Here is a 12,720-nt window from a genome sequence, read left to right on the forward strand (position 1 = left end):
AGAGGTGCTGCTGAGGTCATCCAAAAACTGCATGGGCCTCACTTAGCGTTCCTGTGTGGACAACTGACCCTCCGGCCTGGTCAGTGCAGCGTCCCGAGACAAATTAGTGTCGCAGGTGCCTAATCTCCCTCAATCTATGTAAATATCTACGTAAGGACACAAGGCAAACATAAGATCACTGATCCATCTGAAAGATAGTGTTACACCTAAAACTGAGACCATCAGGAAATTAGCCAGCGTGCTAATGAAGAAGACATCTGCATGACGGCGAAGGTGGTCTTGTTTTTGTTAAGACAAGATCCTCTCAGACGTCTGTGGCTGAGATGGGATGGTGCAGATGTGATATCATGGTTTTTCGGTATTATTGCCAAAATATTTTCTTAAATTATACAAATAAAAATGCATTGTATTGATAGATTTTTAATTGAACCCCTTGTTTGTCCTTATAACACCAAATGTTCAACTTAAAATCGGTTTAAATTAATATTAAATGATCAACAGCTCTACTGCTACCTTGGCTGTATCATGCTGTGCAGGGAGACTGTAGTGATAAACTTCTTCCACCGTAGCATTTCAAACAAAGATAATTGTACACAGCTACACAATTATTATTATTAAAATAATTATTAAAATTTAAAACAGCATAGCTCTATTCTGACTGGACGCCTTTATCAGGAGGACACCTGTAATAACATTTTTAGCCTCCTCAGTAACTGAACTCTCACGTCCAGACCCAGATGTTTGTATTATTTGCGGTTATATGATCACAGAAAACTAAAAGTTGGTGATATTGAGAATATAAGCTGATGCTTTATACCTGTAGTTGCCATTAATTTCACCCCTTTAATCAGCCTGTGGGATCTCGCTTTTCAGACTTGCTTTCCCCTCCTTCTAATGATCTAATGTGGAAATAATAGCCCAGATCAAGGGATGGTTAAGAGGCTCTTTCAAGGCATTTGTCATTCCCTGATTCAGGAATTGATCAGTAACAGCACTCAAAAACCTTTTCTTTCCAACATAATGCGACATCTGCCTGTAAAACCATAGAGGTAAAATTATCAGAGCATTGCTGAATTTAGTGCGAACCAGTAGTTAATTTGGCCTGTAATGATACAGACATAGAATCATTGATTAGCCCCTGTAAAAGAGGAAATTATGCCCCAAAGCAGGGTTATGATTACCACTTTGGATTATCAATAACACCAGTAAATGACCTGTCCCCGTTAAGCGTTAGCTTTTAGCATAGCCATTGCTAAATTGTGCTTATACTTTTAAGCATTATTCGTTAGCATTGGTCTGAGTATGATATATTGATTATTGATCAACAAATTACATTATGTATATTCAGGGATGCAAATTTGGTCCAACAAGTGGGGGGTAGTATCAATATCATGATATATATATATATATATATATATATATATATATATATATATATATATATATATATATAATTTTTTTTTGTTGTTGTTTTTTTTTGTTTTTTTTGTTTTTTTTTGTTTTTCAGTTTTTGACATAGTTTGAAAAAAATGCCATTTTCCTTTTACATTATGTGTAAATTTGATGATAAACAGTCCAAAAGCAATGGCCAAAAATCACTTGGAAAAAACTCTGGTTCCATTGACTTACATTATAAGTAAAGTAGTTTTTTTTTCCTTCTCCTGTAAAGTTACCATTTTGGAGATACAAGGTTTTGTTCCCACAACAGTGATATATGTATATATATATATATATATATATATATATATATATATATATATATATATATTTAACTGATATAACTGTATATATGTTAATACAGTGCATATATATTGCCTCCTTTTCTGCTCAGAGTGTTCTACAACCAGTCAAATAGAGACATTATTCTTCTCTAGGCTTACAGTGAAGCTTTGAAGCACAATTTGCTCTGGCTGCATCAGTTGTAAGGCTGGTACCCTGACAAAAGTGCTGCAAAGTCCACAGCTAGGTGCATGAGTGAGCAGCACAGACTGACTACAGATTCATGGCCAAAAGTGGAACCATTTGGCGTCCAGCCAGGATAACCGGCTTTTTTCCATTTTAAAACTCCGCTTTTAGAATGAAGAAATATCGGAGGGGACGAGGAAGTTCAGGGCAGGATCATGGAGAGGAGCTTCTCAGTTTGGCCCTTTTTGGACCGATTTCAAAGCTGCAAAACCTTATAGAACAGTCCAGCTTTTACAGCTGCTGTAAATGGCACCAAGCAATGTTATAGAGCTGCTTTCAAAGCCAAACATATAATTTTTTTGTTGAGAAGCAGGCCGGCAGGGTCAAAGGTCATTTCCCTCTAATGTTTTGCAGAGGAACTCTTTGTTGGGTTATTGGCTTTAGAGGCTCTCTGTATGTATGGAAATGATGAATGAGGGGTTCCTGGGACCACCAGTGGAATTCTGTTTACCGAGTGTGTCATGGGGGGAGAGTGGTCAGGCCAGAAAGAGGAGTCAGGAGGTCGTGACTCGAATCTTTCCGGTTGGAAAAATCCTTCTGAGCAAAGCCGTTTGAGGAACACCTGAAGCCTGTTGGCTTTTCTTCTCAATTTCTGAACATGTTCATGGTGTAACGTTAGTCAGCTGTGGTTTAGAAGATTGGACAATGAGGCTTTCGCATTTTGGCTCTACCATTGTTGTTCATGCTTGCGGCACTGATCATTTTAGTGTATATGCAATGGATAAACTTTTATAATCTAGGATGGAGCTGATTTGTTGGGTAGCTTATATGAGAAAATAAGACTAATGTGTGGTTGGCATGGAAGTGGTTAATTGAATATATGAATATCTGTATTTATCTTAGTATTCATTTATGTAGCCTCTTTCTGCAGGCCCCCTAGTGGCCATTCTGCCAGCTGAATGGGAACTGATATTTTTAATTAATGTAATGTAATGCAATAAAATATTTTTCCTCATAACTCTGCTGGCATGTTAAGTAGGACACTGTTGGCTCTCTCTATGTAAAATGTCATGACTCTATGTTGAGCTGCTAAGAAGTAATGAGGGGAAAATAGCATTTAAACGCCATAAAAGACTTTAACAAGTGCTGACTTGCTTGCTTACCTACAATAATGTGAATCCAGTTCATTTCCAGTTTGTATATAATGTTCATTTCTATCAAAATATATTCCTTCAATGTTATTGAGGAGAAGAATGCATAGTTCAAATGAGGAACCTTTTCCAGAACAGGCGGAAATTGTTTTTTTATGGCCACTGTGAAAAAACAAAAAAAATGAATTTTATGTTATTTTATTTGTTTAGAAGAAGTAGCATTACCAAGTCAAGAGAAATAAAAACTCACTAAAATATGCCACCCTGTAAAGCATTAAAAAATAATTTAAAAGTCAATGTTGTTGGATCAGATTTCAGTTTGGCCCATGTCATACGTCTTTACGTATTAATGTCAACTAAGACTGACTTAAAAAGAAGGTCTTGCTCGATGTGTAGGTGCAAATGCAAAATCAGCTTCATACTGATGAAGATATGATGATATTAGTAGATAATTCACTCCTTCACCAAGTTTTGACTGAGTTCTCTTTGAAAACTCACTTGCAGCCATCAGATTCATCTACCCGGGGAAGGGGTTTGAAGCACAAACCATGTTTAAAAATGTTCTTCCCAATGTTGCGTGCAATTACACATTTCCACCAGAGAGGTCTCCAAATCCCCAAATCCTACATAGTACAGCTTTAAATACATTTTCAGATAATTTGAAACGAAATCGCAGAGCATATAGTAAACAGACAGTTCTGGCATCTCATGTTTAGCAAAACTGCAATGATTATAAGCAGAACTATGTATAGAAACATTTACAATAGCAATAACAACTGACCAACAATAGGCAAATCAGGAGTGATCATGTCTTAAACTATCTGCGTGTGATAAACACGTGTTCGTCTGTTTTTGTTTTTTATTCATAACTGTATAAATAGCGTAAATGATTACAGCGCTCAGATTGGAATTTGGGCAGATACCTGCACAGGAAGGGATTTCCTCCTCACGATGCCCATTCGCAGTGTTAAGTGTCATAAGAAAACATCTGGAAGGCAAATGAACTTGACCTGAACCGAGTCATAAACACAGGCTTCCTTTCTCGCAGCTGGTGGACAGAAAGACAGCCGCTCCTCTGTAAAACAATGTTCCCTGTTTTAAAACCCAGCTACTGCACATCCCACAAGACAAGACTCTCCAGCTTTGACATCCGCTCTGCTCTCAATCCTCAAACGCTTCTATTTAGATCAGCTAATGACCCCAGTTGGCGCCCGCGCCAAGCTATCAATTGTATATTTTTCTGTCACATTTCTTTTCGTAAGTGGTTCATATCATGAACATATCATTTAGATGCTGTCTGGGTGCCAGTACTGAGTGGAGGCAAGGTGCCTAGGCAAACAAATGGTTTTGTGATTTGTAGAAGCAGAGCGTTCGCTGATCCAAGATCCAAACTATACGATTTCTATTCTTATGGGTCTGCTAGCCTGCAAAATCCAGCCGAACAGATGGACCCTGGGTTGCGTTTTCACTTTGTCTCTCTTTTCTTTCCTCCTTCCTTCCTTTCTTTCTTTCTCTATTAGTTGAATGGATATTATTTAAACTGCAAAAAAAAGAGAAAAGTGTAATAAAAACATATTGACATATTTGAAAAATATGACAACCTGTATTGTAACCATGTTACAGGCCAAATGTAGTTCTTCTTATAATACACAAACACGGTAACCTGGTGCGCAACATGGTAGTTGGTAAGACTGGCTCTCCACTGTTGTCGGAAGAAAACCTCGTATCTCCAAAATGGTAACTTTACAAGAGAAGGAAAAAACCTACTTTACTTTTAATATAAGTCAATGGAACCAGACGTCTTTCCAAGTCATTTTGGGCCGTTTCTTTTAGTCCATTCATCAAGCGATTTACATATAATGTAAAGGGCAACAGGCAATTTCAAATTATGTAAAAACCTGAAACATGTCAAAAATGGAGATATGAGGTTTTCTTCCGACAACAGCGATATGACAGTTTGAAAATATTTTAATACTCAAAAAGAGCCCCTGCAGGTTAAATCGGCTTAAAGTATCATTATTACGGTTTCCTGGCTGAGGCCGCAGCCCCCCACAGTAGCGCAATGGACGGAAAAAGTTAAGGATGTTTACTGTAGGGAAAGTATAACTGCAAGATTACATTTGAAAGCAGACATTTTTTTGACTAAATGGTCCTCAGTTATTACATATTTGTTTATTTTTTTCCTGTTTCTTTTCTTCTCACGTAAATGAAAGCACCATACACTTTACTTGTCTTTGAAGATATAACTGTACTTGAAGATATAACTTCTGTATAAGAAGTTCAAAAAAAAAATCGGCTTAAATTAAGGCGTTTATGATAGACAAGCACAAGGCTGCCCCTTCAGATGAGCTAACACTAGATCTAACAGTGGAGATGATGAGGGTTGAGCTAAAAGGTGCAACCTAAGCTGGTGTGGAGGACTCATCATTTCTTTTTCCTGAGTGGATGATGTGCCATGTTAGTTTGTCGAGGTAGCATTGAAAACGAGTGTGTGTCTTTTCACTGTCCCTCATTTTAGCTAACCTCTGGCAACCTAGTTTGCTAGCCTCGGGTAGCCTAGCGAGAGATACAGCTGTACTACCGCAGACTTCTGTCACTTTCTTGACACGTCTTTGGGAATGTGCTCACGTTAAGTAAAGTACTACAGCTTCTTGTCATGTCTCCCCCCTGTATATTTTCTTTCTGACCAAATAGTGATTTATGTCTTAGTGTAGTGGATTATCTGTGTGCACGCCTGCTACATTAGCAGTCAAAAGTTTGGACACAACTTTTGTAGTTTTCCACTTTTTTGGAAAAATAGTGCAGGAATCAAAACTATGAAACAATGGAGCTCTTTAGTGACTTTTATTTTGCATTCCCCCCCTTTGCCTTGATGCTTCGCATGCCCCTGGCATTCTCTCAAACAGCTTTGTGAGGATCCAGAAATGCTTTTAGAGATCAAGAGGTCAACAGTTGAAGATTCAGTAGGATGTGCCCAGACTTTTGACTGGCACTGTATGATCAAACATACCTTTATGTCCAGTGTAAAAGTCCCTGCTGACTCCGCCCTTCTTTATCATGCTTATCACTGTAGCTCCGGTAGCGAAAAGCAGTATAGCTCTCCATCTCAGCCCAGTCTTCTCACTTCATTATTCTCCTCCTCCTCTCTCTCTCTCTCAGTGAGTGCTCCTGCGCTCTGTGGCAGTCTGCCCAGGTATGTACGGGCATGGCTGAGGCATCTGGGGCAGCTCCCACACAGTGGGTTGTCCTCTGTGCTCTCTCTCTCTTACTCACTCTCTTACTCACTTTGGCAGTCACCACTGCTCTCTGTTACTCTGCTCAGGAGGAGTTTTTTTTGGATAAATCCTTAGAAATCTAGATTCATCGTCTTTTTGCTATGCTTTCAATGTCCATTTCATAATTATTTAAATGTAAGGCCCCTACGAAATGAGACCCTCAAATAAAAAGAGCATCACTTCATTAACAGCTACCAGCGCTGCTCTGTAGGCGACCCTGCCAGTCTGCAGTGACAGCAGAGGAGGGTAAAGTTCAGCTCCTCACTGCTGGGCTTTAGTTACATTTAGGGCATCATATGCCTTCAAAGAGGAGGGCAATTATTTATTATCACCCACCCCTAATTCTTCAGTGATATGAAGCTGAAGTCAGATATTCACCAGCTTCTCATTCGACTTTTCTTGTTCCACCTTAAATGGAGCAGCAGTCACATTGTAGCGCTTCAGGAGTCAGTACTGCTGGACTGTTTAAGGTGGAATGGGAAATTGAGCCAGCTAGCTACCGAGACATTAGCATAATATTAGCGATTTTATGCATGTTATGAAAAAAACAACCATAATACACTGAAACGACATTAAACTAAGGTAATATTATGGTTATTGTAGTTTTTAACAGAGAAAATTCTCACATTTGTGGGTTTCTTTGGTCTCTTGTTCAGCCATCTTGCCAGTTTTTCTTTTTTTCTCATAACTCTCTGTTTGGAGTCTCTGAAAATCCTCTGTTTGGGGGGTCATGTAGCCCTTCACTTCGCCCTACCCCGCTATCTCAACAAGAATCAGGGACACCCTACCCCTAGATGTGAACACGCAAAATGGAGGGCTAAGGGCTAAGTGGTAGGGGTGAGGGGTGAATCGGGATTGGGCCTAATTATATAAAATATATATAGATGATTGGTTAAGTAATTAATTATCTTTACATTCAACATTCATTACATTCTTTTTAAGTCTACTCTTCTGCATTTTTCCATCTGATCAAGATCACTGACAAAACTATGGCAAAAACAGTATAGGATGTTTTTTTTTGTTCTCCAAAACAAGACTATATAGGCTAGAACAACTTTATCAAACACAAATCATAATAAAATATCTCCTTTTCTACATACACACATGCATGTGGTATTGATTGAAAGTTTTCAATGCAAACTGGTTGAGCTATTCTTACATTATATATTATAGAAGTGTGTAAGAAAACTTTGGCCATTTGAGGGGTTAAAATGGGGGGTGAAGCCTTCGAGGTTAAAGCAGAAGTCACCCAGAAACTCCAGCCCAAGTTCTCTCCCCTCTCAGAATCATCTAGTGTCTTCTCATAGTGTGACCATATGAAGGCGTGGTCAGAACTCATAAAAAACCCCATTGTGATCCATGTAAGAGTTAGAACAGACAGTGTTAATCAGACTCTGTGTTGTGTTTTGTCTTTATTTTGCGCAGGTGGCAGCAAATGATGCTGATGGCGGCTCGTTCGGCGCTATAACGTATTCTCTAGGATCGGGACCCAGCAGTTCTGCTCCTTCACTGTTCAGCATCAATAAAGAGACAGGACAGATCTGCACCAGCACTGCGCTGGACCGAGACGAAGGAGCCGACAGCTTCGAGTTCATCGTCACTGCTGCTGACGGGGTGAGTGGTGGGCCGACCTGTCATTCAAATCTCGATTGCTCGATTAAAGTCTTTTATTAAATGAATAGATGGAATTTACCTTTGTGATGAATCAGCAATAGCAGGTTAATGCATATTTCTACTGGTCTCTCTCATAGTAAGAAAGGTTGGTCTTACAGCGTTTTTAGATTTTTTTGAGACTGTAAGACTGTTTTTATTGTTTGGCCTTTTTTATACTTGTTACCTGATTAATGGTCGAAGTAATTAATAGATTGCTCCATTGCTAGTAGAACTGATAGCCCTAAATTACAGTAATGTAGTACTGTAAAGACTAATAATCGGTTTTAGGGGTACAGTAGTGCAAAGTAACGTTACCATAATGTAACGAAGTAGTGTATCATTTCTGTTCCACATTACACTCAAAATTATTTTAAATGCATTACAATTACTGACTTAATAAGAATTTTGTTAATTACTATACTCATATATCTCAAACAGAGCTATATTAGTTAAGAAATTTCCTCTATATAGATTATTCAGGCCTGTTCTGAGCAGTTGAGCAGTTCAGCATGATCACAGGATGCCTGTAAACTCGGCAACCAATCAGTCGAAGCATCTAATGTTGCTGAAATAAAAGTGATGGATGAAGAGCCTCATGCCAAAGAAGAGAGAACCCTAAACTCACCTAAACCTGCCTGATTTTACCTGTCAATTTTAGTTAAAGAACACCTTTGGAAGCTTTAGATTTATTCATTAAGATTTTTTTGGATTGTGATTAGTTTCTGGGTTTTTAAACAGCATCACTCATTCATTATTTAATAATGCATATCTGCCTGTGTCATTGATGATGACAGGGCTTTTTAAATGATGTTTAAATGATGTTTATGGGGCAGTCATGGGCTGGAGGTTAGGGAACCAGCCCTGTGACCGGAAGGTCGCCGGCTCGATCCCCAGAGCCGACAGTACATGACTGAGGTGTGCTTCAGCAAGACACCCAACCCCGGATAGGGCTGCCTACCGCTCCGGGCAAGTGTGCTCACTGCCCCCTAGTGGAACACCACATATACACTAGTGAGCACACACACTAGGGGGCAGTGAGCACACTTGCCCACTTGCACCTCCGCATTTAACCCATCCGTGAAGTGGAACACCACATATACACTAGTGAGCACACACACTAGGGGGCAGTGAGCCACTTCACGGATGGGTTAAATGCGGAGGTGAAATTTCCCCGTTGTGGGACTGATAAGGGTCCCTAAATACAGTTACAGTTTTACATTATTTCTTTCTAAACAAAGTACTTAAAAGACTCTGGTACTTTCCGGTTGTTACAGATTTGTGTGGGTTTTAGAGAGTAACGTAGAAGTAATGAGTAATAAGATTACTTTTGTCCAGGACATAATAATTAAACTAATCCCTTTTCAGTTTGAGAGAAGTAATTGATCATTTGTATTGGATTATTGTGTAACTATCCCAACACGGCTCATAACACAGTTTCGTGATAAGCTTCATTTGACTTTTAGGACTGTTGTGCTTTTCAGGAAAGTTTGCTTGCTAACTGTAATGGTCCATAACAGTGGTCAGGTTTGTTTTCAGTGGATGGACCTACCTTACAAATCACTCACTGACCTCTTTTACTAGAACATTATTCAAGGGTTCGACCCTTTAATAGCATTTTCCAGTCAAGACTGAACAGACGCAGTGCTTCGATACAAAGGTGTGTTTGTGCTGTAGCGTCGTCCTCAGAGCAGCTTTCTGATTCACTGCACAGCATATTCTCTTTTTACTGCCAGCAACAACAATCGTCCACTCCCCACATGAAAAGGCAGTAAAGCACAGTGTCCCTGGGGTGCATTGTTATATACCAACGCAGGCATTCACACTCCCTGTCTTTCTGTCTGTCTTTCTCTATCTGTCTCTGTTTCTCACTCTTTTTGTGCCATTATATCTTTTGCTTTCTCTCTCTCTCTCTCTCTCTCATACCCAGTCACTGTGTCACTCTCTCTCCCCTTATATTGGGCAGGTAGCCGTTCTCTCATTTCCCCATTTCCATTATTAATGCAGTCATAACACGGTGCTTGCGAAGGACGTGTAATGAGTGCGCAACTCATTTAACTTTCCTCATAACAGCTCTTTTTTCATCCCCCTGAATGCTGTAAGGATTTCCCTTACAAATTTTAATGATCAAAGAAAAAGTGAAAAGCAAAGCTGACTGCAGTGAAGCTGGTTCTGCTGCAGTCACTCATTGGTCAATGACGTGCTCCCTGTTTCTCTCAGGGTGGTCTGAGTTCATCAGCGTACGTGAAGGTGTCACTGCAGGACATCAACGACAACAGGCCCACGTTTTACCCGGTCAACTACGCGGTCAGCTTGAGCACGCAGAGTGCTCCCGGAACCTCCGTCATCAGGGTAACGGCCCATGACCCTGACGCCGGGGAGAACGGCAAAGTGACGTATCGCACTGTGCCAGGAGGAGGCTCCAACTTCTTCACCCTCAACAAGGACACAGGTGAGTGTGTGGGCATGGGTGCATGTCTGACAGTCTAAGGGGGGGTGGGTATGGTGGACACATTCCTCCCAATACTGAAAAGAAAGAATCAATTTCATCCCCCAATTTAAGACTAAAATATAAATAAATGAAATAAATGAAAACACATTCATTGAGGATCATGCAAAACCTTCAAATGGGTGCAGTGACACCTTTAGAGAGCAGTTACTGTCTATGCTTTACTGTATTTTTAGTAGCGGCTGCAGAGAAAGTAGTAGTGGACAGTGTGTTTACATCACAGTATTATTATGATTTTGAGATATATTGTGTGTAGTATATTTCGCTGTTGTCAGAAAAAAACTTTGTATCTCCAAAATAGTAACTTTACAGGAGAAGGAAAAAACCTACTTTACTTTTAATGCAAGTCAATGGAACCAGAATTTTTTCCAAGTCATTTTGGGTCATTTCTTTTAGTCCATTCATCATGAAATTTACATAGAATGTAACAAGTAACAAGTATTTTCAAATTACGTCAAAAACTGAAAAATGTCAAAAATGGAGATATGAGGTTTTCTTCCAACAGCGGCGATTTATGTATTTGTTTTTAATAAAAACATTTTGGATTCTTAACTAAACCTGTTTTTGTAGATTAACAATGGGGTCATTATTATTGTTATAATTATTATTATTATCATAGGACGTCCCTTCACTTTTAATGAGAACCATATTTAACAACTGAAATAAATCTGAAATTTTTTCATTGGGCAACATAGTAAAAATAGAAATTAACAATATATGGACAGATGTCAATATTGCTTTCTAACACTAGTGAGATAAAGGAGAATGCATGAAAGCACACAGCTGCGCAGCTGAGCCCAGCAAGAGCACTGCTGAATATTATTTAACTAATTTCTCAAGTCATTTGTCTCATACATGTGTCTCTTATGATCTACCTTTCATCTACAAGTGTCAGACGTTGCTGGAATTTGGGAAATATTAGTCATTGATGCTTGATGAACCTGCGGAGCCTCTCGCTAATTTGTGGCATGAAGTGTAGATGAGAAACTCATATCTTTGAATCGACCTATTAAGAACTGGTATAGCCATTACAACATGGTAGTTACTATGTAGTAATGGTACATGAGTATGTACTATGTAGTAATACCACCTTTACTACATCAAGCAGTACAAAAACAGTCTGGCTAATCTTTACTCTTTCAGGTGAGGATGGAGTCACCTTGAACTCTTATATGATCTCTTCAGTGCATCCGAATGTAAACTAGAGTCATTTGTTAATCTGTCAGTAATTATTATTATAATGTTATAGTATTAGCTAGCAAGGTGGCTAAAGCTAACATTCTAAACCTTTATGCTAGCATCCCATTTCTGCCCCCCAAGTCATAAACTAAGGTCCAATCCCATTTCACCCCTCACCCCTACCACTGAGCCCTTAGCCCTCTGTTTTGTGCGTTCACATCTAGGGGTAGGGTGTCCCAATTCTTGTTGAGATAGAGGGGTGGGAGATAATAAATAATTGCCCCCCTCTTTGAAGGCATATGAGTCCCTAAATGTAACTAAAGCCCAGCAGTGAGGAGCTGAACTTTACCCTCCTCTGCTGTCACTGCAGACTGGCAGGGTCGCCTACAGAGCAGCGCTAGTAGCTGTTAATGAAGTGATGCTCTTTTTATTTGAGGGTCTCATTTCAGAGGGAGGATTTCAACCACTACCCCTTATAACTCAGTTCCAAGAGATTAGGGTGACACTCGAAAACAAGGGGTAGGGGTAAAAAAAAGAAAAAAGAAATGGGACTGGGCCATAGTTACGTCTTTGTCCGGTTACAATGCGATCATCCATTTAGTGGTGTTTTCTATGGCTGACCGCACTGTGGTGTCATTTTGAATGGCATTTGTATCTCTGTAGGGGTGATCTCTCTGTCCCGCTCCCTGCATGGAAAGGCCAACTCTGTCATCACCATGGTGATCACAGCGCTGGACGGAGGTGGTCTCACGGCACCGGTAAATGCCAGAGTGAACATCAGTGTGGTGGCTGGCTCAGTGGCGCCTCCTGTGTTCGAGCAGGCTCAGTACTTCTTCACTGTCTCTGAGGATGTGCTCAGAGGCACTGAGGTCGGGGTAGTACGGGCTAACAGCCGAAACGGTAAGTGCTTACTACAAGGTATGTAGCACTGAGAAAGGCTTCTTCTCAAACCCATTTAGGTGCTTTAAAAATCCATATTTTAAAAGGTTCTTTAAAGAACCATATATAAGCAGCTCTCCATCATAAAGAAGAAACACTTAGCCAGGCAAAG

At 39.8% G+C, this 12,720-nt stretch overlaps 1 protein-coding gene across 1 annotated transcript in view; it reads left to right on the forward strand.

Moving 5' to 3' along the window:
• Positions 1-12,720, forward strand: part of dchs1b (dachsous cadherin-related 1b) — a 185,654-nt gene that overhangs the window by 134,360 nt on the left and 38,574 nt on the right. Inside the window, 3 exon segments of the mRNA XM_036594360.1 lie at positions 7,757-7,945; positions 10,202-10,433; positions 12,333-12,569. Of these exon segments, the coding sequence (XP_036450253.1) occupies positions 7,757-7,945; positions 10,202-10,433; positions 12,333-12,569 (658 nt within the window).

The sequence above is a fragment of the Colossoma macropomum genome, unplaced genomic scaffold (genome assembly GCF_904425465.1).
Source record: "Colossoma macropomum unplaced genomic scaffold, Colossoma_macropomum, whole genome shotgun sequence".
Taxonomy (NCBI): domain Eukaryota; kingdom Metazoa; phylum Chordata; class Actinopteri; order Characiformes; family Serrasalmidae; genus Colossoma; species Colossoma macropomum.